This window comes from Gymnodraco acuticeps, unplaced genomic scaffold (assembly GCF_902827175.1).
Source record: "Gymnodraco acuticeps unplaced genomic scaffold, fGymAcu1.1, whole genome shotgun sequence".
NCBI lineage: Eukaryota > Metazoa > Chordata > Actinopteri > Perciformes > Bathydraconidae > Gymnodraco > Gymnodraco acuticeps.
Genome location: NW_022992023.1, coordinates 853,025 through 880,621, shown reverse-complemented (window position 1 = coordinate 880,621; position 27,597 = coordinate 853,025). Strand labels below are relative to the sequence as shown.

The following is a 27,597-nucleotide window of genomic DNA, read 5'->3' as shown; positions in this document are numbered from 1 at the left end:
CATAAAACATAAAGCAACAGCATCAGAGCACGGTGCAGAGTCTCTAGATGAGTTTACAGTAGTCCCTCGTTCTTATTAAACATCCATGTTGTAGTCCGCTATAGAAAACTGTAGTTTCCATAGTTTCCCCACAGCAGCAGACGCACATTCAGGACGTCCGCTGGCGCATCATAAACACGTCGGAGAGTGAAAGTGCATTCGGATTCTCTAAAGTACCGCAGTCTCTTCTCCTAAGTCCTTTTGAATTCTCCTATCCACTAGCCCTTAACCCCGTGACGTTTCACTCAGAGGTCAAGGAATAGACGATAGCGATAGAATTTAGGAGCTGATTTTTGGAATATTCGACTGCAGCCTGAGGAGTGAGGTAATGAAAAATAACCGAAGTGAGATGCTGCCTCAGTCAGCTGTGTTGACACATTTTGTGGCTGCAGTGCATTCTGGTTAAACTTGAGTATTAGTGGTTTTCTTTCTCATTTGGATAATTCTGTAACCATTTCTCCTCATCTTTCTCACCTCACTTTCAGCTGATCAGTTGACGGCTGGTGGTTCTTCCGTCAGACGTCTTTTCACTCACTTATTGACTCGGTGAGGACAAACTTATTATTACTGATAGACATGTTTGTAAAATCTCTCACAATATGACCCATGTAGTTTGAAAAATGTTCTAAACTCAAGGCATATTTAGAAGTTCATTATTCCTCAAACTCCCTGTGGCTGCCTGAGGAGTGATAACTCAGTTATGATATCAGGAGGAGTTAGGATTGTTTCCACACAGGATTGTCATTTAAGGTGATACTTCAGAGCTTTCAGGAGACACACAGTGCATTTCTTTATTTCAGAGCTTGGTCAGTCTAACAGGAGCCCAGAGACTCTGTATGTGTCTGAAGCAACACTACACATGAACAAGCTGGAGCCACAGGGACAAACATAGCCACATGGATTTCTCCTATTTACACACTATTATTAAGCACTCTATCCCTCAGCTACACTTCCGCTCCTTGGCTGTGTTAGGGAGTCGAGCTTCTCTCTGAAATGCAGCTGGATTTGCCAGCACAAAGCCTTGCTTCTTCTTTGTTATCTGCTGAGGGAAGGCAGACAACAGCAGCTGGAGGCTGAGGCTCTGAGAGGACAGAACGGAGTCTGTGCGCACTTCTCCTGCCACTGAGTCTCATGTGCTATTTTCTCTTGGCTTGGAGAGCATGTTCCAGAAGTCCTGGAATGCAAGTTTATTATAAGACAAGAGCTGGTGGCAGGAAATGATCTGGCAGGCTGTCTTCTCAAGAACCAGGACGTGGACAGATTTGGGGAGTGGAGTAGTGGGGGACACAGCGAAGCATGGAGGGGTCACACCTGTCCAAACTCTCCTCCGACTGTGAACCCCGCACTTCCTCCTGCCTGCACTTCACTGTCCGAGCCGCTGCTGACAGCTGCCAAACCGCCGCAGCACCCCCAACAGGTCCTCGTAGGAGACGTCTCTGTGGGAGGGCAGGGAGCTGAGGACAGAGCGGGACAAATCAACCAACATTCAGAGAAACACACTGCCATCTTCTTTTCATGTTCAATATACCCATTTTACAAAAAGACCCCCTGAAGCTTCCATCTATAACTGTCATGGCTGTATTTAGGGGACGCAGCTTACATGAACTCTGTGAGTCTGATGTGCCAGGGCAGGAAGCCCAGCGTGCTGTCCACCGGGCCAAACTTCACCACCAGCTCAGGGTCTGGGACGCTCTTGGATTCTGAAACAAGCACAGCATGTCATCAGCAAAGCACAGTTACCCCGGGAACCATGTACGTGAAGCCTTCATTTAAGTACGTCTCCTCAGGAAATGATGAAGAGGGGCTTTTACTAATATGTGTGCAGACGTGTTGTGCTAGTTACTGAAAACCAGTAACTAGTTACCATTACTAGTTACTTCATGTCAAAAGTAACTCAGTTACTTTACTAGTTACTTACACCCAAAAGTAATGCGTTACTGTGACAAGTAACGTTTTCGTTATTTGAAAAAAGGGCTCCCATTAATGCCCTTATAGCCTTCATTTCAGTACTGTCATTGCATTGGAGAATAATACAATCTGTTGATCAACTTGACATGCATTATATGCAATCTGGATTGCATCGATATTAGCTGGCTTTCCATTTCTGTATATTCTTTCTCCAGGTAGTTGGAAAAAGTTTTCCGTCCCATATGCCGTGTGCCGCCCGGACATGCTATCATGCTAACTAGCTCCCTGAAAGCGGGTGACTCCACTGTAGCAATAGCCTGCATATGTTCTACAACATACCGTGCAATGGCTTTATCGACTTTTCCCTGGCTAGCAGTCCCTTGGTTAAAATCCAGCCGCTGTTGCTTAGGTGGAGGTGGAGTGGCGTCGGCTGAGTCTCTGTGGTCTTAGCTACTAGCTTCGTCCCAGCATGTTGTTTTTGCAGATGTTTTAAGATATTTGAATTACTGGTTTGGGCAGTAGATAGGATCTCTGACCCGCCAAGACACAACTTACATTTAACTAAAACGTTCTTTTCTTTGTGCTCGACAAAAGTGAAATAGTGAGAATATCTCCAGGTGGAGAAACTAGACTTGAGCTCCGCCGCCGCCATGATAGTCTTGTTAGTAAACAACACAAACACGCCCACAGCCCGTCTCCGCATGTGACATAGGAAGTATCAAAGTACATTTACTCAAGTACTTAAGTACAGTTCTCATCTCTGTTCGCCTGGCTGTTGACTATATAAAAAAAACTAACGCAGTAACGGAGTAACGCACCATGTAGTAACGGTAACTGAGTTACTGAATTTAAAAAGTAATGCGTTAGGGTACTAGTTACTGCCAAAAGTAACGCGTTACTCCCAACACTGATGCAGACAGAGCTCAGGATTCAGATGTGTTCCCTACACTAGCATATATTTGTGCATAAGTGTATTATAGAGCACAGCCACACAATAAAAAACATGCTATAATAATATATTAATAATAGAAATGTTATAACCCCAGCCTGTGGGGAGTGATCAGAAGTGTTGCAGCTGGCGAGGAACCTCTTCCTTAATGGACCCTTTATCTATCATTGAGTAAACTGAGGACCCTTGACTAATGTGACATATTATATTTTGACCATTAAAATAACCGTAAGGAAAGACTGAGAAACTGTCAAATTAAACCTAATAATGAATGCAATAGCTGAAAAGAGTATGTATGAGACGACTGATTTGAATTCATTCTGAGCAGATTATTTCCTGTCAATATTAAATCAACTCTTTTTTTATGTTTGTATTATATATTATTTATTTTAACATGGAGCAATCTTAAAAGGCTTATTTTTCTGTCAATTTCAGTAGTTTCCTATCCCAATACTAAGCATATGTTCTATTGATCTTTGGTGGTTCTCACTGCATCCTTCTCTATTTCTGCAGAGGAAAGGCGCTGGGAATCTTATCCTTATTGAAAACAATTCATCTTAAATAATGATTCAACCCGACTTTATGCTGATGAGGAATCTTGCCTGACCATAAGAATCCATCCTGATCATGTCAAATACATATTTGTCCAACACTGGACAATGCATATTCCATCAATGAGGACTAGATGAGTGTCTTGCCAAACGTTACGACTGGTCTGCAATGCATACAATTCCTTCCTCTGTTCAACCTTTATTTTTCTGTACATAAACCCCTTTATAATGCAGCGATACTGTTACCATCATGGAGGGATTCCCACTCAATGATTCCTGAGTAAAGACTCAAGTCCATAGGGCTGCACCATGAGTAAAATATGTCATAATGATATTTTTCATTTGTTTTGAGTGTAGGTTGTCATATCAAGATCTGCATAATATTGCACTGTTTTCATACCATAAATAACTCAGAACACAGGAAGCTGAGAGACCTCCATACACAGGACACATTCACTGAGAGGGACACAAAGACAGCAAATATAGGAAGAGAAGACTCTAGGTGCAGGAAGTGTCCCAGGGACAGTGATGCAGTACCTCGGAGCAGCAGGTCCAGCATGGAGACGCTGATGTCTCTGGAGCTCCTCTCTCTGTTCTCCACAGAGCGACACAGCTGCTGCGCCGCCTGCACGATGCTCTGCTTCCCGTCCTCTGGAGACAGCACCTTCACTGAGGGCCAGCAGGACACCACTGCACGGACACACAAGCATGATGTCACTTTACAGGGACAAAGTCAAATCTTAGTCTGTCTCTGGCATCCGGACTCCAGGGTTTGCTGCTTATATGTCTATTCCGCTTTCTCATGTGAAATACATTGGAACAAAAATAAGAAACGTGCCCATAAGACATGAGCTAGATATATCTTTACGAAGGAAGTCTACTAATGAACTAAGGAAACTGATACTAATAAATGAATGAATCAAGCTTAGATGAAATAGGCATGTTATGGAGTCAAAAGGTGGAGAATACATTCTAAAATGACTGGGCAAATGGCTTGAAGCTAGATGTGACCATTAGCCTCTTCATTGGAACAGATTTGTTCCTACATGTTTACTCTGGTTTGATGAACAGAATAACCAACATGCAGGAGATAGAGCCCCCAAAGCTGTCCAATATGAGACGGTAAAGAATATATATGTTATAGAGAAGACACTGGGCTTTTAAAAGTGTGCCCACTATCAGTCGAGCAGCAGAACTCTGGGGATTACGAGTAAATGATGCTTTAACTAGGGCTGTTAACATAAATGAGTCAAATTAATGAGCGAAATCACCACATTACCAACTCACACCATTGTGCAGGGCAATGAAAAGGCAAAGCAATTAACTGGAGACCACTGGACCTCAGTAGTCACGGAACACGTGATCCATGACTCATGTACTGCTCTCCTTCACTTCAGGCAGGGGGGTAGGAGGTAAGACATTCTGCCCAGTTTCCTGAAGTTACGCAGGAATGTGACATTCAGCACAGCAGAAACAGATAGGGCTGCAGTATGATAGCAGTGTTGGAGCTGTATGAGAACAGGAAGTACTGTCTCTCTCTGAGTTATATGGGTCCAGACAGCCCTGTGAAAGGGAACCCAGTTATGGGTTCACCACCCAAATGAATGAATAATGTACAGGAGACACTGGACCACAGGCTAGAGGAAGGACACTACAAACCTGCTCCACCTTACCCTGACCGTCAGAACACACTACCCCAATACAATACAACTGAACAACTTTGATGAATCATCCAGATACCATTTTATGGATGACATTGAACTAATCTAGTTATATGAAACCTATGGATCTGGGTATCTGAAGGCTGGCAGTGTCAGTTATATCTCTCACAGGCTCTGCTCTCTACTGGACTCTATGGGTACTACCTTATCATGCAAGCATTCACCTACTGAGATTTGTATGGACGTAGCCGGCCCCGGGGCGGGCCTACCTGAATGCGTGCGCATCTCACTTCCGTATAAAAGGAGGCCTCGCCTCCTGACCATCATCCTTTACTCTTCAGCGAGCGGAGGTGATAGCCTATCACTGAGTCCGAGACGTCTTTTTTGAGAGAAAGGAAGAAAGAGAAAGAAAGATAGCGGGTGCCGACCCCCACCACCTCTGCTTCGAGCGTTTGGGGGACCAGGATATGGCCGAGGCGGTGCCATTTTCACGTTCGCCATTTCCTTCAAGCTCCCTGGATTATGATCATGGCGGCGGGTGTGTGGGCTACTCGCTCATTGCTAGAGATGCCCCCGCCTCACCAGGTCAGAGCGATTATTGGGCCGCAAGGCCGAATAAGTAGCTTGGTCCACGAGCCTTGCCCCAGGCCCGGTTCCCCCGGGGACCGGTGCTCGGTGGCTTCACATGATATAGGGTCGACCCTAATTCTTCACAGGCCGCCGCTGCCTGCCTTGTGATTTCCCTGGGATATCACGTCGCATGGCATTTTTCCAAAGAGGACTGTGTTGATCTCCTGGGAGCCCCCGTCTTTACGGGAGGGCTCTATGGATCGATCTCCTTGCTCACGGGATAAGGAGTAATCGCAGCGTGGCTGATTCTTGCCCATCCCCAGTGGAAGAAACACTGTCCTACACTCCCCGCCCCCGCTGTAAACCCCAGTATAGGGAGCCAGCAGGTGGGCGTGTGCACGTGAGTGGAATAAACCGTGTGCTGTCAAAGCACTGTGCGGGTTCAAGAGACGCTATTGCCGGCGTGCTGTTGTCAGAAAACACACCTTGCCTGGTATAATAGCTCTGATTAATGCATTTCACCGTTGAATGGGAAATACAGCGTTAATACGTGGGCGCGCGGCCCTCGTGACCTCCGCAGGGGAACGGTGGTTTACGTTTGTAAACTCTAGTTCTAGAGTGATGTGTGTGGGAAAAATGCATTCAGTGAGAACTGTGAAGGTAAACTTCTGTTGTTGCAATGTTGAGGTAGAATGAAGGAGTCTGGAACGTCGATTAGCCAAAGCACTGAGAGTTTATTGATCACAGTACATTAATTACATACGGCCGGGAGATCATCTTAGTTTCACACTGTCCTGTGCTCCACCAAGATAATCTCTGCCCCCAAAGCCACAAACATCGCTGCTACACGAGGAGAGGCCGGCCCACAGAAAGCCCGCGTTTACCTAATCAATAGCCGATGGAAGACAATGAACTACTTGTCTCAAGGAAACGCAGACAAGCCTGAAACCTTCCCCCACGGATATAGGAGAAGCGTTTGACCTGTGACCTCAACCCACAGAGGAGTCTTTGAGTGACTACAAGCAGATGTTTGCAGTATCACAGATTCTAAAAAACTATAAGAGCTCTATAAACAGATCAGATTAAAATATTCTCTTACAAGAACGAGTGCATTTATCACAGAGTAAGAGTAATCTCTCTCCACAATTCCACTTTTTCCCATAATGTCCGTTTCGAAGAGACGGCATTGTGACGGTGCGCGCGGCCCCCTCCCCTGAGGGCGAGCCGCGGTGCGTTCAAAGACGTCAGTAGAGAGAAGAGTCACCGCATAGGGCTCTCCTCCACGGGGGAGCGCGGCGTGACGGTGAGACGAAGGGAGAGGTGCCGGCACGGAGATCTCGTGCCCGCGGCGCCCTCCACCTCTTCAGCCCACCCCGTGGCCGGCGTGCCGGCACTCACGGGGACGGGCTGCCCGTCTTCACGGATCTGACTGGCCTGGCGGGGGGAGAAAATCTCTCCGCCCGGGACGAGAGGGCGAGTCTTGCCTCCTTCCTGTATAATGCACAAGAATGAGGTTGATCTGTATCAAAAATCTGAGTGTCTTTTGTTTCCACAAATGCTACACTTACACACAATGTTAACCGTACAAATTCCCCATTCGCTGCCCCAGCTGTAGCTCCTGTAAAGAAGGTGGCTAGTGGGCATGCGCAGATGAGAGGGATGAACCGCAGGGAGTGCTATCTAAAGGAGAGCGCTATGTGGGTGCAGGGACATTATGGCCGGCGTATTGCTGTCAGAGAACACACTACGCCTAGAGCAAAGACTCCAATTAATGCAGTTTTTCCATAGTGGTAAAGGCTGCATTATGGCGGAGCCCGCACTCACACAAGAGCGCGTGGCGGGGCGTTCAGGACCTCAGTAGAACACACTACGCCTATAAAGACTCCGATTAAATACTGTTTACCGTAGTGGTAAAAACAGCATTATGGTGGAGCGCGCGGCGGTGCGTTCAGTGACCTCAGTAAATAATCGGCTCTTTCTGTGTCGACCCTCCATGGACAAATCTTCCCTTCACGGGGAGTTTTTCGGCGGAACGGGTCACCAGAGAGTACCACAGTAGCTGCAGCCCCACAGCTGAGAGCTTTCCATGAACACAATGTTATGGGGAATTGAAACTCAGCTGTGTACTAACAAAGTGGATGGACAGGACGCCGAAATGGGGCTATTCACTCCAGTTTTGCAGCGGCCCACCTCCTTTTATGGGCATGCGAGAGGAAATCTGTCTTCCCAGGAGGAGATTGGTTTCCTCTCAGCAGAGATTCAGGCTCTGGTGCAGAAACAGGCTGTGTCTGTTGTGCACCCTCAGCACAGAGAAAATGGTCTTTATTCCATGTGTAAAGGAATATTTTAGTCTGATGCTTAGCTGACCTGAGAAACTTCACATGAGTGACTACTCTTTCTCTGTGTGGGTGAGGGGTTTGGGGCACTTAAGGAGGGGCAATATATGCAGTATTTGTCCTTGGTGTCTGGTAATGATTAGGGGAAAGGGCGGGCTGTTTAGACCCCTCCTTTAAAAGATATATAGAGATGTTTCTGTCTTTTGTGTTTAGAGTTAATTTTGGCAGCTTGCATTAAACAGTGCGAGTTGCTTTGTTAATCCTCCGGCCGTTTTGTCTCAATAAATATCAGTGTATTGACTAAGGCGAATCCAGTTTCCCTCATTTCATGATTGGCTCAACATTGCTGCAAAGAAGTTTTTACTTCACACCATGTACTTCCTGGTTCTCAGGAAGACAGGGGAATTCAGATCTATTCTAGATCTCAGCAGCCCGAATCGCTACATTGCCTGTAGACAATTCTGCATGTTAACTATAAAAACAGTTAATGGGGCTTGTGCAAACCGGGCGATTGGTTGACCACCATCGACCTGGAAGACGCATACTTTCATGTGGGAATTGCTCCGGAGCACAGAAAATGTCTGCGTTTTGCCTTCCAGTGGATAGCCTACGAGTACAACAGAGTACCGTTCGGCTACTCCCTATCCCCACGCACGTTCAGTGAATGTGTGGCCACTGCGCTTCAACCGCTGCACGCCCACGGCATGAGAGTTTTTCTTTTACCCAGACGACCTCATAGTCATGGCCGGGTCCAGGGAACAGGCAATGCTTTGCACAGCACAATTGATCACACACCTAACCAAATTAGGCTTTGCGATCAATTGAAAAAAGAGCACCCCCATACCTCACCAACAGGCGTTGTAGTTGGGAGTGGTGTTCGATGCAGGCGCACTACGCGCCACCCTGTCAGAGAGCAGAAGTGCGTCGCTTCTCCGGGCGGTTCACAGGCTGCGACAGGGGGCGACAGTGACAGCTTTAACTGTCATGCAGACTTTGAATCTCATGACGGCTGCTCACATTGTGGTCCCGCAGGGGTTACTGCATATGCGCCGCCTGCAGAGGTGGTTCTCCAGCCTGCGTTTGGATCCCAAGAGGCACAAACAGCGGCTGGTGACCATCCCCCCCTCAGTGGAGAGCAACCTCCGGTTCTGGGGGTCTCCCGGTCGCCTCCGGAGGGGGTCTCCACTGGGACGGGTAACACCTTCTACATCACAGTGTTCATGGGAACAGGATGGGGAGGGACCTGCCTGAAGAGGACTATAGGTGGGCGCTGGTCTCTAACGGAAACACGACACAGCAACCTCCTAGAGCTACGGGCGGTAGTGTTAGTTCTCTAGCATTTCATGCCCCTAATTCAAGGGAGACATGTATTGGTCAGGAGCGACAACAGCACCACAGTGGCTTATATCAACAGGCAGGGCGGAGTCCGCTCCGCCGCCTTGTTGGCCACAGCGGAGAGGCTGTGGTTGTGGGCATCAGAGGTGGCTCTGAGAGCCCTTCGTATCCCGGGACTGAAGGACAGGAGAGCCGACCTCATGTCGAGGGGCGGCCCCCTGCCAGGCGAATGGACGTTCACCCGGAGGTGGTGAAGCAGATCTGGGCCCAGTTTGGGAGAGCGGAAGTGGATCTGTTCGCCAGCCGGCGCAACAGCCACTGTGCCCTGTGGTTTTCCATGGCCCTGAGCGACGACCCGCCTTTGGGGGTGGACGCGTTTGCACACGAGCCATGGCCAAGGAAGCTGCTCTACGCCTTTCCACCGTTGCGTCTCATTCTCCCTCTCCTGGAGAGAGTGAGGCGAGAACGTTTGGCAGTCATCCTGGTAGCACCGGATCGCGTCGGGGCGCCGTGGTACTCGGAGATGACACAGATGAAGGTGGGCCAGCCCTGCGCGATTCCCCAGTTCTGGGGGGCGATGTCTCAAGAGACAGGTGCAATCGGGGCGTTACCCACTCTGGGCCGTCCTCTCCAGGCTTGGCTCCTGAGAGGGACAGGCTGAGACAGGGTGGATTGTCTGATAGTGTTATTCAGTATATCCAGGCAGCTAGAGCAGGATCCACCACAGCCTGTTACCGGCCAAAGTGGCTGGGATTCCAGCGATGGTGTGAGGAGCGGAGAATAGAGCCCCTATTTTGTGAGTTAGGCTCTATTTTTTCCTTCTTACAGTTACTGGTGGACAGAGGACTAGCTCATTCTACTATAAAAGTGTATGCAGCAGCCATCTCGTCCTGTCATGAGGGATTCAACGGCAGGTCAGCCTTTTCTCATCCACTGATGTTGCGGTTTTTACAGGGGGTCAGGAGGCTGCGCCCAGTAGTGCGCGCCTCCACCCCACAGTGGGACTTGCCGCTGGTGCTCGAGGCTTTGGTCACAGATCCATTTGAGCCTCTGGAGCTCTCCTCCCTGAAAGCACTGTCGTGGAAGACAGCATTGCTACTTGCCTTAAACGTCAGCCAAAAGAGTGTCCGAGTTAACCGCTCTGTCGGTGCACCCGAGCTGTTTACTGATTCGGGATGACCGGAGCGGCGCGACACTCAGACCGAACCCCTCCTTTGTGCCCAAGAACCTAAGGAGTGCGTTCAGGTCGAGGGTTATTCAGTTGGGGGGATTTAGTCTTCCACCCCATGGTGGGGCCAGGGAAGCTAAATTACACCTCCTCTGCCCGGTGCGTGCGTTAGCATGTTATGTAGAGCGCACAGCTACCCTGAGACGCACTGAACAGCTGTTTGTGTGCTTCGGGGGCGGGGTGACTGGAAAAGCTCTGTCCAAGAAACGCCTGGCAGGCTGGCTTTGCGAAGGAATTGCACACGCCTACGAGCAGGCAGGGAGAGCCTGTCCCACGGGGGTCCGTGCGCACTCCACACGAGCTGTGGCTGCATCAACAGCCTTATTCAACGGTGCGAGTGTGGAGGATATATGCACGGCGGCGTCTTGGTCAACGCCAGGCCCCTTCATAAAGTGTTATCTCTTGGATATGTCTGGCTCTTTCTCAACTTCTGTGCTTGCTGGGGCAACACAGGACTGGTGAGGAGGGGGGGAGCTGTTGGTCAGTAGGCATCTGACCCTCTCCCCGGGCGTAAAATGCCCTTACGTTTCTCCGGACCCCTGGAGGGTCGCGGGGGACGTGGGGTGCTCTGGGCCCTTTTCAGGGCTGGAGGGCTCCCCTCGCCTGCCTGGGGGCAGGAGGGGGAGAGCCCTCCATACTATAGTCCCTACACACTATGCACGGGGTCAGTGTTTGAGTGTGGGGACATAGGGGGCACTTGCATTCTCCCTGTGCTCTTTTGGGACTCAGGAGGGAGAGTGCATAGTGAACTCATACAGGGCTGTTTTTTTTCCCCTGTCTGCCTATAGGTGGACGCAGGGGAGCCCTCAGCACTGTTTTTTTCGAGCACACGTTTTTTCGCGAGGCAAGCGCGTCAGGGTGTGCTCTATCGGCCGCAGCCCAGACTTCTCCACGGTTACAACTGAGGGAGAGGTGAGTGAGGCGCAGTGGCTGCTAAAGCCGGTCAGGGACAGTGAGGTGGAACGGTGTGCTGGACGACAGTGCGTGCATACGTCGGGGCTCCGCCCACTGTACCCAGAGCCTGTGAGAGATATAACGTTGGGTTACGTATTGTAACCCTTGTTATATTAGCACAGGCGGAGCCCTCTACCTTGGAGGCACTGTCTGTCCTATACCGCTCGCTGAAGAGTGGTGTAGGATGATGGTCAGGAGGCGAGGCCTCCTTTTATACGGAAGTGAGATGCACACGCATTCAGGTAGGCCCGCACCGGGGCCGGCTACGTCCATAGAAATCTCAGTAGGTGAATGCTTGCATGATAAGGTAGTACCCATAGTGTCCAGTAGAGGGCTCCGCCTGTGCTAATATAACAAGGGTTACAATACGTAACCCGATGTTTCTGTCCTTGGTGTCATGGCAGAAAATCCTGGAAAATGAGTCTAAGAGGAAAGCAATACCAGTGCATGACATTAAGGATTTTGGGAGATGGCCCTGTGGGCCATCTAAGCTAATTTACAGATGGCCCTGAGCCCAATATAGATTGCCCTGAAAAATGCACGCGGAGGGTTTGGGGGACCTCCCCCTAGAACATTTAGATTTTTGCAGGTCTTAGATGCTGTCTGGTGCATTCTCTAGACTGAATTATAAGATGAACCACCACAATATTATATTGTACAATTTCAATTTTATTCTTCATTTCACTTGTTTGTTTGTTCTTGTTTGTGTTTGCTCGCTTGCCCTGCAAAGCTATAAGAAACACTTTTAAGTTGTTGGTCAAGACACTGATGAAGGCAAAAAAAAACAAGGCAAATGCCTTCCCAGATGGAAAAAAGTAGAAAACATTACATTCAGTTATAACTGCCAAAACAAACGTTATTTGCACTATTATGGCCCCTGTTAAAAATGTTTTGTGATGTTATCTACTGTAAGTTGGTCGAACGAATGCCTCCTCATCCGGAAGCTGACCGAGCAGACCCGAGCAGCAGTCGAGAGGAGCCGAGCGCATCCGCGAAGCACACAAAATGGCGACGTCAGAGTTCCCGTTAGCCGGCAAATCTAAATCTCTTTGGTCAAAATAATTTCCCTTTAGCGCAATACCGCTTCAGTTGCACCACTTATGTGACAGACAAGAAGAGTATGTGACAGACAAGAGTATGTGACAGACAAGAAGAGTATGTGACAGACAAGAATAGTCCATTCTAATGTCTAACACTTAATGTGGAGAAAGAGATGTCCTGTGTGGGTTGATTGTGCGTTGATCTGTTGGTAATGCCTCGGGGTTCCGGTGGGCATGTAAACAAATGCATAATGCTGCGCTATACTTTGTGGCGTCACCCGGTTGCATAGCGACACTTATTGTTTAGGTGTCTTTTAATAAGCAGGTAGTCATATCATTAGCTAGAACTAGCTGGATCTGATCGATATGGACATAAACGCGAGTGAAGTCTAATCTGACGGGAGAGAGAGATCAGCTGCTGCTGACGAGTCCACACGCAGCTGTGCATGATCACATGCAGCGGTGAGCGGAACAAAACACACTTCAGGTTAGAATATCACACGTAGCTATTTTAATTACCTCTCAAACTACCTAAACTAGTTATAGATATGTTTAGTTTTACTGTCGGGTCACTCATTACTGGATCCGCGAGCTGCATGATACTGGCATAATAGATTGCCCGATCGGGCAACCAGCAGGCGAGGCTTCATTGCCCGAGCTAAATACTAGATGGCCCCGGGCCATCTCATTGTACATTCTAACAATCTCCCTACACATGAAATACAGCTGGGGTCACCTAGTTCCAAATGTTTTGAAGAGGTGGTATCAAACAGTCAGACAGTTTATTCAAGCCTGCACTTTGCTCTGTAAATGTTGTGGCAGTTGTATGCGTATGTGTGCAATGAAAAGGATCTCTTTAGCCCAGAGTCTGCTCAGAAGACCTTCGTATCACACTGGAGCTTTTCAGATGAACGAGACAGCGCAAGCTTCTGAAACAGACCTTTAAAAAGCCGACATTCTGCCGGTTAACAGACAAGGTTACCATATTCTAAAGTATTTTTTCTTTATTCTTTTCCAAAGACAAATACAATCACATTTAAAGCATGTCTAGGTGCATTTTAAGATGTTCCAGCTTACAGCTCTGGTAAATGACAGATGTATACATACAGGGCTGATTATTGCAATTTCGATGTTATTGTGATGATCAATACAAATGATGTTTCATTGCAGAATGCAAAAGAAGGGTGGCACATTTAAGCTTCATGTTTCAAAATCTGTCACTCGTTTGTAAATAGACTCCGGCCCAATCCCAAAACACTCCCTCGACCCTACCCCTCCGTGACGGAGTGAACTCCGTCTGTAGCCTCCCTCGCAGCTCAACGAGGCTCCCTCCTGTCAGATGGAGGGAGTAAATACAGCAGCAAGCTTTGGGACGGCCTCCCCTCTCTCCGGCAGAAACAGGAAATGCCGTAACTGTATGTAACAACGGTTTCAAATCAGCATCTCTTAGAAAAAAAGTTTAAATGAATAACTCAAATAAAACTCCAAACATCTTTCATTGTGTTTTTTGTAAAACTATTTTAGTTTTAAACCTGATGTTTATAAGCTTCTTAGTTTTTGCAACAGTCTGTAAATATACACAACTTCATAATAAAATGCACACATTTACCTTTTTCTGTTAACATCGCAGTTTATCAGTGGATGTTTGCAGGAACTACTTGTTAACAGCTTGTTTCCTGACGGACACACACAGCGTGACTCCGGTCAGGTAGAGACCGGTCTCAAGTCAGCATCGCTGCAGACTCGCTGTTTGAGGGCTTGATAGCCCACTCCCCCTCCACACCGCTCCACACTCGTTGGTTTGGAACAGCCCTTAATGTGGCGGACCCTCCGCGTGAACGCGCAAACGGAGGGGTAGGGTGTGATTTGGGATTGGGCCTTAGTATCTTATACTAGGTGCAGTTTCAAGCACTTTATCTAAAATCCAAACCTTTGAATCCAGCACCCATGGGAATTCTCTCATGATCCTTTATCATGAAAGAGAGAAATAACCCAGGCTTCAAGAGTGTGCCCTGACTGTAAAGATACATTTGATGTAGCGACAGGGCGCGCCCCCCACTTTGAGAAACTGCTTTAGGGGCTCCGTACGATGCGGACGTGGATGATTCTGCATCGATGCAGTGACAGAACATAATCGATTATAGAGTAGTAACGTTGCTTCCGGCCGCGGCTTTACAATAAAGTTTTTTTTTCTGTCACTTGAATATCAAATCGGTCGGTGACGCAGAGATCAGGGAAAAGACGTGACAGCGGCACAGCAACACCAAACACGGAGCAGTCTGATTTATCCACCAACACAAGAACACCAGTCCAGAACCAACAGCAGAGGGACCCGCTCTGAATCACTCCGTGTCGCTGCGAGCACACAGGGAGGGATTTATGTTTTTCAAAAATACTCAATTAAAAAGTTACAATCATGTCAGGTTTTTGGTGGATTTAATGAAGTCTTGGATTGCAGAGTATGAATGTCCTCTAGCAATTTTCAGATGATATATACGTGTGTAAAGTTTGTGAAGGCAGGAGGAAAAAGCTCCTCCAAACCCCGCCCCCTCCCTGAAAATAATGAGTGACAGGCTGATAGTGACCCGATAGAAACTTTATTATTCACTTAATCACTGAGATATGATGAAGCTAATTTAATCTCATACATTCATGGGATTTATGTAACAGTAAGACAGAGAATGTAAGTGTGCACCCACATGCACTATTTGAGTTGTTATGCTGTTGTAAATACTCCTGTTGTCTGCTGTGTTCAGACTCAAGTCCTGTGTGTGATGCCACATTCAGGACATTCAGTGTCCTTTCTTTAACAGAAGACCGTTGCTAGAAGCTGCAGCTAGACTGCAGAAGCATATTTTTTTGTTTTTGAGGATGGAACAACTTCACACACAGATATAGGGAGGCTAGACCTATACAATTTGTTTTGGTTTATGAATTAATGTCAAGACATTTATGTTATTGATTTCTGAAGCACTTTCTAAATAATAAAGACAGTTCATATGTATTTACTGCATGTATGCATTGATGACAAAGAAGCCATGTGCAGTAATATAGAAAATTGAGGATGCAACGCATCGTGCATCGTGATATCGAATCGAAGACAAGATAATTGTAATCGAATCGTGACACCAGTGAAGATGCACAGCCTTAGCGCTAGGGCTGAACGATTGAAAATCGAAATCGCGATTTTAAATGATGCGATAATCAAATCTCAAAGCCTGCGATTTTCTTTAAGTTTTATTTTTTTACATTTGTTTTTTTTGTTCTTCTTGTGTGTCAGTCATCCACACCAATCAGAAGTGCTGTGCTCCACATGTACCAGCCATTGTTAATCAATCAGAAGTGGCCCATGATAGAAGGTGATGGACAGATTGATCAAATCACCTGCCAAGTATTTTTGAAAGTGCCTGCCCTTTCCAAATGGCTTCCAATGGAGCTTTAGATGCTTTGGTGAAACAAACCATCTGAGTCAGGTTAGTAATGCTCCATCACATGTTTCTATTACAGGGTGAGTCTTAAACTGAAGCTTGACTTTAAAGCAACCCAACGGAAGTTTCATGTAACTTTAGTGTTTTCACTCGTAGCTCGGGCTGCTGGGGTGCTAGAGACGGGAGTACCTTGATACGACCTTCCTAGCCGGAGATTAGGGCTGCAACAAACGACTCATTTGATAATCGATTAATGAAACGATTAATCGACTATTCGGACTATTATGCCTTGCATAATTTCTCAAACGCTCTTATTTAGCCATCAACTTTTATATTTAGCTTGAGGTTGTTTTAGGCATGTGGAAACTAACAATGAAGACAATAAAGATGAATACTTGATTCAAAAATACATATGTTATTAAATTAACTTAACACATTGTGAACAAAATTAACATTGCTTTTTATTTAAATTAAATACATAATATTTCACATCAAAAGAAACAACAATGTTTTAACAAATGGTATTAAATAATGTGATGACAGAACTGTAAACAGAATAGCTGAAACTTTAACTAAATAAATAACTCAGTTTCCTCTAATCATTAACCCATGTTTGTATCATGGAGTTAACTCTGTGTGTTGCTGCTAGCATACATAACACCTGACGTGGAAACGTTCCTCGTGGATGGGGCTACAGAGCTGCTAGAAAGACAGTGGAACCCGGTGCATTCCTCCGTCTGAATGTGGAGCACTTTTGATAAATGTTTAGACAAATTGCTCGTGTTACCGCCCTTACATGCTAAACACTTATTGCACTTTTGGCAACGAGCATTGTCCACATCGAGACGGGTAAAGTTTAGCCACACCTTGGAGCACTTCTCTCCGCCATCCCAGCCGTGTGTTGCTGCTTGTAGCAGCTGCGTGAGTGTAAACTGCCCCGCCCCCTCGCACACAGACGGGAGAGAGAGAGATCTCGTCTGGATTGGAAAGGTCGAAAATACACCATAGATGCATTTGTTTGTCTTTTTGCATTTTAGAAACGAGTTGGCGACACTAATGGCGCGTTTCCACTGCAGCGGGTAGCCCCGTTTAAGCGTCCTTAACCGTCCTCAAGCGGCCAGGCCGGTTTTTGATGGCGTTTCCATATAGCCTAGTACCGGCCAGCGGGTACTTTTTCCCTCTTTTTCCGGCCTCATAAAATCGTGGTTCCCTCAGACCAGGGCCAGGGCTGAACTAGTGACGTCAACACTCTCGACTGCTGATTGGTCAGAGAGAATCGTCACAAGATTGCGCGCGAGTTCATCCCTAGCGTCGCATAGAAGCAAGCTTGCAGCATTTTTATACACAGCATTTTGTAAACGGAGGAGCTACAAAAATGGCTACTTCTAAGAAAAGCACACCGTGGTCGACCGAGGAGGTGACGACGTTCCTTCATCTCATTGGGGATGATAACATCCAGCGGGAGCTCGACGGAACAACTCGAAATGTGAACAAAAACAAAGCCGATCGCCCCGCCTACACTGCGTTGCTACCCCAGGTCCTAAACTGTAATGGAAATGCGCCACGGCCTGGGCCGGCCAGCGAGGCAGCCCGAGGCCTGAGCGAGGACGCTTAGGGACGCTTAAACGGGGCTACCCCGCTGCAGTGGAAACGCGCCATTAGACTGCGATATAATGTTTTTGTAGCAATAATACATGACATATATTTTTTAAATGTCTCCAGTACCGATAAAAAGACCGGTAACGTTGGAGCTTAACGGCGTAAAACACACGTGATGACGTCACCAACGAATCGACGACTGAATTAGTTGGCAACTAATTTGGTCATCGATTTTAATCGATTAAGACGATTAGTTGTTGCACCCCTACCGGAGATATGGCCGCATTTTACAATAAACTTCCGTTGGGTCGCTTAAAAAAAAAAAGAATATCGCAAATGGAATCGCCATTGCAATATTTGTCAGAAAAATCGCAATTAGATTTTTTCCCAAAATCGTGCAGCCCTACTTAGCGCATACATTATGTGAGATATGCGTGCCTGGCAAACAATTTTCTTATATCCAGTTGATTCCTTTCCCTGCCTATCAGGACTGCTTTCAGTTTTATTACCACGGATACAGGCTTATAAAAAAAAGATTATTTTTTTCAATAAAGTGAACATATTAATCAATTATATATAAATATATATATAAAAATATCTGGCCACGAAAGTGTCTCTTGGATTAATTTTGGCCCTTGGACCAATGTAGTTGGTGACCCCTGCTCTACGCTAAAAGGTGTCCTCTATGTCAGTGTCAAGTAAATAAAGCCTAATTAGGTACCACGGTTATTGGCTACATTTCTGCACACATCGTTGAGCATTTTAAGTTTATGTTGGGGAAAATACTGAATGTACTCTTCTAATATCAGAGTAGCACGTGATAACAAAGGCCCTACGTAGCTGTGTACGTAACCAGATGTATGATAACCTAGAAGAGCATCAGGACTGTTTTAGGCATATGATAGCTATGTGATTAACATGATGATTCCTGACATTTTACTTAAGAACATATGAAGAGTTTGGTTCCAAAACGCGATAAACGCCACTTTTGAAAAAAATGAGTTCCCGCCTAAATCAGTATTGTATTTCGTCGGTATTGAAAAGTCAACATTCAATTTCCCGCAAAACGCGATATCCGCCGTGTTATTCTGTCCTGTTTTCTCACTTTCTTTCCAAACAGCGACAAACGCCAGTCTCCCTTCTCTACAGAATGCTCAACCAATCACAGCGCACCATTCCACGCACCTCAACCAATCACAGAGCATTCCACGCAGTGTAAACAATAATGGCGGCACCCTGAATGTACCGGCTTTCGTCATTATCTACTTCAACAAACAATAAAAACATGAATAATTTTGACAGCATTGATGAACCTGTGGTGGTTTCTGCGGTGGGGAAGAAACGCAAGCCATCGAAATGTAATCATGTACGTGAGGAGATTAAGAAAATGAGACACTCGGGAGGAGGAAAAATGCCGGCTGTCGCTTGTTATCATTCTCATACAAAAGCAAACTTCTGTCACGCAGACACATTGACCCCAGGGGATCTATTAAAAAACGTTCAGTGTTTTTACTCTGGATCTACTAAAATCGAGCAGGATCAAGTCCTTTTGCAGCTGATCACTGTCAAAAAAGTTCAGCGGAGACGTCCAAAGGTTGTCAACAGCGATATGCAGAAGGATAGGGAGGTCACATTTGCTGACCGAAGATCATCCCACAAAAATGCCTGTCTGCAAGGCCACCTTTTGCAGCGTTTTGGGTGAGTTTAATTTTGATTTACGAATGATATTATTCATACAGGACTGCCTGCTCTTAAAACGTGTGGATCATTAAACGACGCTATGTTGATGTGATAGGCTGGACTACACAGGCTAGATAATGACAGCTTAATTCACAACAAGCACATCACTGGCTTTTCAATGCAGCCTGATGTGTAGCCTAGGTTATATCATGAAGTGAACAAGGCACAATTAAGCTTTTCTGTTTAATCTTGAATGTTTAAGTTTCTTGCTATTTTTTCGTTTGTTTTCATGTTAAAATGTAGCCTACTTAAGGAATTAGTATCACTTAGCCTTAGTCTGATGTATTGCTTGGGCACAAATTCTTTACACAGATATAGTTATATGAATGCAATGGATTTATAGGATGCACAAGACAATCGTACAACGTACAGCACTAATATGAATGTAACATGGCAAAGATGAATGTGATTTTGGAATTTCTCTGGTCTAATGTGATATTGTTGTTCTTGTTCATGATACATTTCCCTCACATGTAATGTTTTATTGTTGTAATGAATGTGTAGCATTAACAAGATGACCCGTTAAATACATTTTGATTGATGTATTTTTGGCCCAGTGCCCATATATAAGTTTAGTATTGACCAAGTTCAGAGGTTTTCATATGTATCAACTGACTTACTGTTATGTATTTTTGCACAGTTTCAATATGAAAAATAAAATGGATTTATTGCATTTTGGGGAAAAAATGATCAGTTTTTAAAATAAATCTTTGAAAATCTAATTCTGGATTTTAATTTGTAATGTTATTATAACCTCAAGATGCTATGTGAAAGTTTGAAACAGAATATAGTGGTTTTCACTTGCCATTTTTCTTGGTAAAGAAAATACATTTTCACTCAAATTAATCAACATGGATTTATAGCGTTTTGGAACCAAACTCTTCATATACATGTAAACGTACTGAGTGAAACAGGAGAGTCCTTACCATGGTGCTGGTGTTTGTCACTTCCCTGGCTAAGAAACTCCACATCGCATTTGGATCCGTCGACACCCATCAAGTCCTGCTGCTGCCTTACTATCTCCTCCAACAGACGAGAGTTGTTCTTCTGAAAAATGCCTGAGTGAAGAAACCAATGTGGCTGATAAGTACATCCTTCAAACCAGGGTGACAAAAACAAGAAATGTTCTTATTACACTTAGAGTGGAGAAAGAGACATTTGAGCTTTGACTCTAGCTGCCGTTTTATTTATTTCATAATGTAACAAATCTTAGTAACAGCTCCGATAAAATCATTTAAGTGCTTAACTTAATGTTGGTTTCCTGTGCATCTGAAATCAGAAAAAAAGGGCTGAAAATGTGCAAAACTGACTCCAAGTCTCCAGGACTTGTACCTTGTTCAGATTTGGTTCCCTGAGAGATGCATCAGTGTGAAAAGATAAGACAGCGACAAAACAGGGCTATGTTTCAGGAGAATATAGATATCCAAAAGGACAAAGTAATAAAGCGGGAGTTTACATGATCAATGTGAGTCATTTGCTCTCAGAATATAAATCAGTGTAATAAGTGTGTGGTTATTAGTGTGTTTTCAGTGTTAGCCCAGCTGATTGAGCAACACTGTTTAAATTCAAACTGGGATAATAATAAAATATAAGATAAAATAAGCTAGAAGGGCTGGAATAACACCGGGTTCCAGATTTAACCAAGATAAAATATGACCGGAAAAAACGAGTATCATATTTCAAGCAGAATTGGCCTAATAATACACAGTGTCATCCATGTTTTCTCAGAGACTAAATAATGAATGAGAAAAGTCTCTGCCTAGGGTTGGGTACCGAGAACCGTTCCAACATTTCGATTCCAACGGCATCATTTAGAAATGTGAATTTCGGTTCCGCTTTTCGATGCCTGAGGAAATGTTTCTCGCCGCTCTCCGTAGCCTACTGTATGACTGTGAAGCGGCGGGAAATGTAGCGTTGTACCCAGGGCTCTGGTTGTATCTACACTTCCTACAGCGTAACCTGGGACCAGGGCCGGCCCGTCGCACTGGCGTTATAGATGTTCGCCTAGGGTGCCAGATCTGTGGAGGCGCTGCGCTGACAGCTCTGGGAGGAAAAAAAAATGTTTTGACCGTTGGGGCTCATCCTAATGTTCGGCCTTGATGTAACAACATTCATAATTAAGTAAATGTAACACCCTTTTCATCCCAGTTACACTTTCCATTTGCCCTGTACGATGGGCGCTGTCAGTGATGAAAATGGGGGATGTTGGCTTATCTGGCACCCGCAGCTCACAGCCAAAGTGCGAGTGAGCGTGGGAGCGAGCGAGGGAGAAAAGGAGGGTGCACCGGTACGCGCTGTTGTTATTAGCATCTGCTGCGAGCTGCTCTAACAGAAGAAGAAGATGTTTCTACAATAATGTGGAGGGAGAGTCCTCTACAGTCAGACTGAGAGGCTGATAACTACAGCTCAGTGAGGTAAAGGACTCTGAGTGTTTAGATAGTTCACTTTAGTCTAAGTTATCTCAGTGGGTCTCAAACGTTTTGATCACAATTTATGTAAACACATATTTCCAAGGCACTCCTTTATAATTATTGGGATAAAACAGGTTTGACATCATTCCAATGTATACTATAGGACAGTAAACCACACATATCGTTTTAAACTGGAGAGATAACACAAATAAAATACGTTACATGTATTTGTTTTTGGCTATGGTAGGTTACTTGTTATGTTCACATACTTATTTAATTATTAAAATGTAAACCGATCTTTTTCATATGGGTGTTTAGAGTTGTACCCTCTAGATCAGGGGTCGGCAACAGGCGGACCGCGGTCCGGATCCGGACCCAGACCCAGACGGACCCGGAGCTATAATCAATACATTAATAGGGTTTTGTTCGGCTCCTCCCGCTTTTTTAACGCTGATTTGGTTGACTTGTGTAATACGTGGAGAACCGCAAGGACAGGTTCCTTGAACACAACACGAGCGTAACGTGTCTTAACGTGGTATATGTCTCGTCTGAAAGGAGTGCTCAGAGAGCACCGGAACGCCGCTCCAGCTCTTCAAATATTGCAATACCCATAAGGAGCCGTACACATGCCGCAGTGTTTGCGTGGCTGTGTCTTTAGTTGTAAGCACAGTGGCGATCTGTTGTTATTAGCATCTGGTTAGCTAGCTATGCTAACGAATTTAAAGAGCTTTTCTACAACCAGGTGGAAGAGAGCTCTCTCCTGAGAGGCTCAAATAACCTCAGCTCAGTGAGGAGGTTAAGGCACACCTTGATATGATCATTATAGTTATTAATGAGACTAAATGAAAAACAGGTATAAAATACTATATGACAGTAACAAAAAAGTTGTTAAAAATAACAAGAATAGAGTTTAAAAGGGGAGTGATTTGTAAAATATCCAAAAAGAAAAATCTGCTTACAGTTCTGTTTCATATGGGTGTTGAAAGATGTATCCATAGATCTCTTAATGTTGCTCTCAAAGTGTACTAGATTGATGCTTTTAACTTCAATATTTAAAAACAAATCTTCCCGGGGGAGCATGCCCCCGGACCCCCCTAGAGGAGGTTAGGTCCCCCCCCCCCCACTTAAATCATGTTCACATGGATAGGATACTAAATACATTTGCACACATCTTGTGTCCATATCTTTCTGTGTTGGTGGTCATGCCACAACTGTGCACATGCATGCATGCATGCATGCAACACCGTGCACATGCATACGTGAGTCATGGTGAGATATCTGGATTAAGAGGTTGCTTTTTTCTTTGCACAGCATGAAAGAAAGGCCAAATGAATGGGCTGTGATTTTAGTTTTTTTAAGCAAAGTTGAGTTCAATCATTTGTACGACCCTCCGAGGATGTTGTAAAAATTGAAAGGAAAAAGGTCCCCACCCCTGCTGTAAATAATAATAAAAACCCTTGATTTATAACTTAACATCTCTGTCTGCTATTGATCTGAGTATATTATAAAGAATAGCAGTTAATTGAAGCATTATAGCACAGGCCTTTGTCAGATGGTATATTACGCAGTTTTTTTCTGCTTCGAATAGTTCTCTCTTTTTTCACCATACCTGTGTTTGCATCACTGAAACCAATGAGCACCTGCATGTGTATGAGAATGGCCCTGACACCATTTCAGCCCAGATCTAAACTCCTGGCAGGATAAGCTCCAGCTCAATTCTCGCACTGAATAAAACAGTGAGTAAGGGACTGCAATATAAGAGGGAAAGAAAGAGAAACTTTAAACTGTTCAATTGTTATGATGTGTAAAGACTGATATTGTTCTATAATCGTCTGAAACTGTTAAGTCATGATGTGAAACGGTTAACAAAGAAAAAGGGACACTCAAGCTGCTGCTACACTTTATTTTATTTATCTAAAATTAAGCACTTTTAAGATGCACATATTTTCAAAAGCCATTTTATTTATTTTCTCTATTTTATTTGTAAATGCAGCCCGAGAGGAACATTACACATATCCACAGTATTTACTGTATATCTGTTTAGTTCAATGTTAATTGACTATAAATATTGTTGTTTTTGAATTGTACTTTCTTTATTTGATTGGCAGTCAGTTGTTGATTACATGCAGACGTTGATAAAGCTACAGGTCACTTCAATATATATCACACTCATTCATGAAGCAACTTAGACATTTTGATGTTCTGGACCTTTGCATGGGGACATTTTCTCTAACTGGACCTCGTTGAATTTTAGTTGAAGACCCCTGCTCTAGATCTAGTCTCTAGTCATTCTGCTTAAAGTGCACCAGATTGAAGCATTTTACTTTAAAATGTTCAAACATTTCTTCCCGGTTTGCCTGAGAAGGCAGATATGCTTGTTTTTCTCAACAAGAACTGTTTTTAAATGGGGGGGGTTCCTTTAAAAGTTGGACTGTTGTAGCTTCAGTGGTTCTCAGGTTACAGTTACATAGCAGTGAATATAAACAGACTGACTAATGTGAATATTACTGGAAACTAACCTGTGTAAAAGTTTCTCGAATAAATGTAATTTTTGTTGGTGGAAGAAGCATGTATCATTTTGTTACCCTGCCCCTCAAAGAATCGGAATCGAAAAGTAGAATCGGAATCAGAATCGTGGAAATTCAAACGATACCCAACCCTTTCTCTGCCTAACTTTAGAACTGAAAGGCGCATAATGTGGAACATTCCAATATAACCACAGTCACATGACAGGGGTGAAATAAAACGAATAAGGGAAGTGAGGACCTTTAATCCACTTGAATAAAATATGCTCAGATGAAATATGATTTACGTATTCAATCCAAATTTAAGTTAAGGGAATGGAAAGTGAGTGTGACATCTCCTGCATCAGTCAAAATACACATATGTATATTGAATGGTAAATTAAATAGCGGTGAGCCTTTATTAGGCCAGCCATCAGAGACAGCGACAGAGGCGGTTAGTATGGGGTGAAGCGTTCAGGGTTTTTACCGTGGTTATCATAGACGCTGACATAAGATATCCCGACAGCCATGCACCACACTGCCAGGTTTGCTATGTCCGTGTAGCTGGGCTCTTCTTCCGCCACCAACAGGCCGATGTGGACCGGCAGCTTCTCCAGAGACCTGCCGTCAGACAGCCAGCGGGACCGACGCCCAGCATTGCGGTTTCCAGTTACCGGGTTAGCGTTAGCATCAGGGTCCTGGTTTACCTTCCTCTGGGGGTCGGGGACCCCGGCCAGGGCTACCGGCAGCAGCAAAGCGGCCATCGCCCGCTCCCAAAGCCGACCCTTCCAGCTCCGAAGCCGGACACGGAGCCAGGAGACCAGCGCCCTGTTGATGTGGACCAGAAAGAGCAAGAGCCTCCATAACAAGCCATACAGCAGCGCCATTAGTGTGCGTGTTCCCTGAAAGTGACGTCTTAAAGGCGCTCTACTCTTCGGTATTATCTGCCTGCTAAACCTGTTCCGTCGCTGCCTGCGGCCGCCATCTTTCTCCTTCTTCTTCTTATTATTCTTCTTCTTCTTCTTCTTCTTCTTCTTCTTCTTCAGTGTTTATTGGCGGTTGGCAAACCAACTTGTAGGTACATTACCGCCACCAACTGGATTGGAGTGTGGACAAGAGACTATGCAGAAAACAATAAACAAAACAAACAAAACAAAGAACCAAAACTCTAGATTATTTTAAATGTATCAATTTCTCTTAGAAACGTAATACATATTGCCTGATGTTTTCCCTAACGGCCCTGATAGCGACAAGTCATGGAATTGTGCTTTCTTCAGTGAAAAGCACATTTCTCTGAGTACTATATTTCCTGCAAAGCAGTAAAACATGCTCAACAGTTTCTGGCTGGCTACAGTGGATACACTTTCCGGTTGGATGCTTTCCTATTATACTTAATGTATGATTGAGACCTGTATGACCTATTCTCATCCGAGGAATGACATTTTCCTCCCTTCTTTTAAACCCCACCTTCCTTCCATCCCCCACATACCTTTGAATTTTATAAAGATGTCTTCCTGTATCCATAGGCGGATTTTGCGGGGGGGGCAGGGGGGGGCATTGCCCCCCCTAGTGGCTGAAATATGTTACAGCATTACTACTTCTAAAACTGTTCCAATACAAATATTTCGTATATCAATATTTTAATAGATGTAATATAATGATTGTTACAATACAAATCTGAATAATATCATGTTTTGTTTGAAATAATTTCATTTTTGAGCAGTCGCATGTTGTGACGTGTGTGTGTGTGATGTGTGTGTGTGACGTATGAGGTTAAGGACACAAGTTCCCTCGCTTTTTTTTACATACAAGTGATTCAGCTATTGTATTACAATAAGATATGCGGCGATTTTTAAAACGTCCAATTTCTGGGACGTTTAAGGCGTCTACTTCTGCACTAAGTAGGACACTAGTTCATAATATTGTAGCGTGTTCAAGTAACCAAGGGATATAGTAGTTATCAAATAAGTATAAGATGTGCACAGTTATGATACGTTTTATAGTTATGTAATGCACTGTTGTTGGGGGGAGAGACCGCCCCTTCCATATGAGTGTGTGTGTACGGCGGGCATGAGGCGTGCATGACGGGACGAGTTGTGTTCGTATGTGGAAAAGTCATACTCAGTGCGGTGAACGCTGACTTTATTGCTACTGTATCCGTGACCCCACACAATAGTTGGGACTGTGTACTGACGATAGTAAAAAATGTTTGCCCCCCCAAGCGCAAATGTCAAACTCCGCCTATGCCTGTATCACTAAGGTCCCAATGTTCTTGCCATGTTGTTTGTGCATATTTCTGTATGAATGTTTTAACCTCCGCTTTGCTGGAACTTCTATGTCTATGTTCATACTTCTGAGTGTTTGTTTGGCCAGAATATCCACCTGTTCATTTCCCTCCACACCAACATGAGCAGGAACCCAGATGAAACGAGTTGCTATGCCTTTGATTTGCATTTTATATAAAATTAGAAATATTTCATTTCTTATGTCCATTCTAAATGAAGATCTGCCTGATCGTATACTTGATAATGCTGAAAAGCTGTCTGGTGCAATTACACTATTATGTATTTATTTCTCCTCTATCCATTTCAATGCCAACCCCAATGCCAACAACTCTGTGGTGTATACTGACACATGGTCTGTTACCCTTTTCTTTATATGTGTATTACTCACTGGGATATACACTGCTGCCCCTGCACACCCTGTCTCTGGATCTTTGGAACCATCTGTAAATATGATTGTTGAGTCTGAGTACTCGTAGTTTTCTTTTCCTTCAACTCTTTTTCTATATTGAGGTCTACACTTGGCAATGGAAACAACCAGGGTGGAATGGATGAGATTGGAACTGTGGGGCAATACTGCACTGTAAAATGTTTGACTGTAAAATTACAGTAAATTACTGGCTACTAGTTGCATGGATTTCACGGTAATTGACTGTGAATATTTCACAGTCAATTACTGTAGATATTTTACAGTAAATTAGAATAAAAGTATAACTAAATACTGTGACTTTACAGTTGCCATGCCCATGGAATTACTGTGATATAGCAGTACAGAGCTGTGATATTATGGTACCTTGCTGTACATAAATTACAGTAATTACCTCTATTTTCACACTATTACTGTAGAAGTAATGCAACACAGTAGCCAGTAATTTACTGTAAATATAAAAATGTAAATAATACGATAATATATTGTAAATCTGACTAGTTCACTGGGATTTTATCATAACTACACAATTCAATCACCTCAATCAACAATGCCCATTTTAACTTTGTATTACTCCATTGAAGTGCAAAGTACATTTCACAGTGTCTTGGACATGTTGTTACGGCCCCAACCTC

The 27,597-nt window shown here is 44.6% G+C and overlaps 1 protein-coding gene across 2 annotated transcripts; it reads right to left on the bottom strand.

Annotated features, from left to right (window-relative positions):
- Positions 1-804: 804 nt before the first annotated feature.
- On the bottom strand, positions 805-25,288 carry nus1 (NUS1 dehydrodolichyl diphosphate synthase subunit). Of its 2 annotated transcripts, XM_034201533.1 has the most exons (5): positions 24,741-25,282; positions 20,265-20,396; positions 3,985-4,137; positions 1,640-1,739; positions 805-1,493 (listed from the first exon to the last, which is right to left on the bottom strand). In XM_034201533.1, exons 1-5 carry the CDS (start codon positions 25,138-25,140, stop codon positions 1,403-1,405), a joined length of 876 nt encoding a protein of 291 aa, XP_034057424.1. In that variant the 5' UTR covers positions 25,141-25,282; the 3' UTR covers positions 805-1,402. The 2 variants fall into 2 exon arrangements, with proteins under 2 accessions (XP_034057424.1, XP_034057425.1); XM_034201534.1 differs by lacking the exon at positions 3,985-4,137 and having other exon boundaries at positions 24,741-25,288.
- Positions 25,289-27,597: the final 2,309 nt, after the last annotated feature.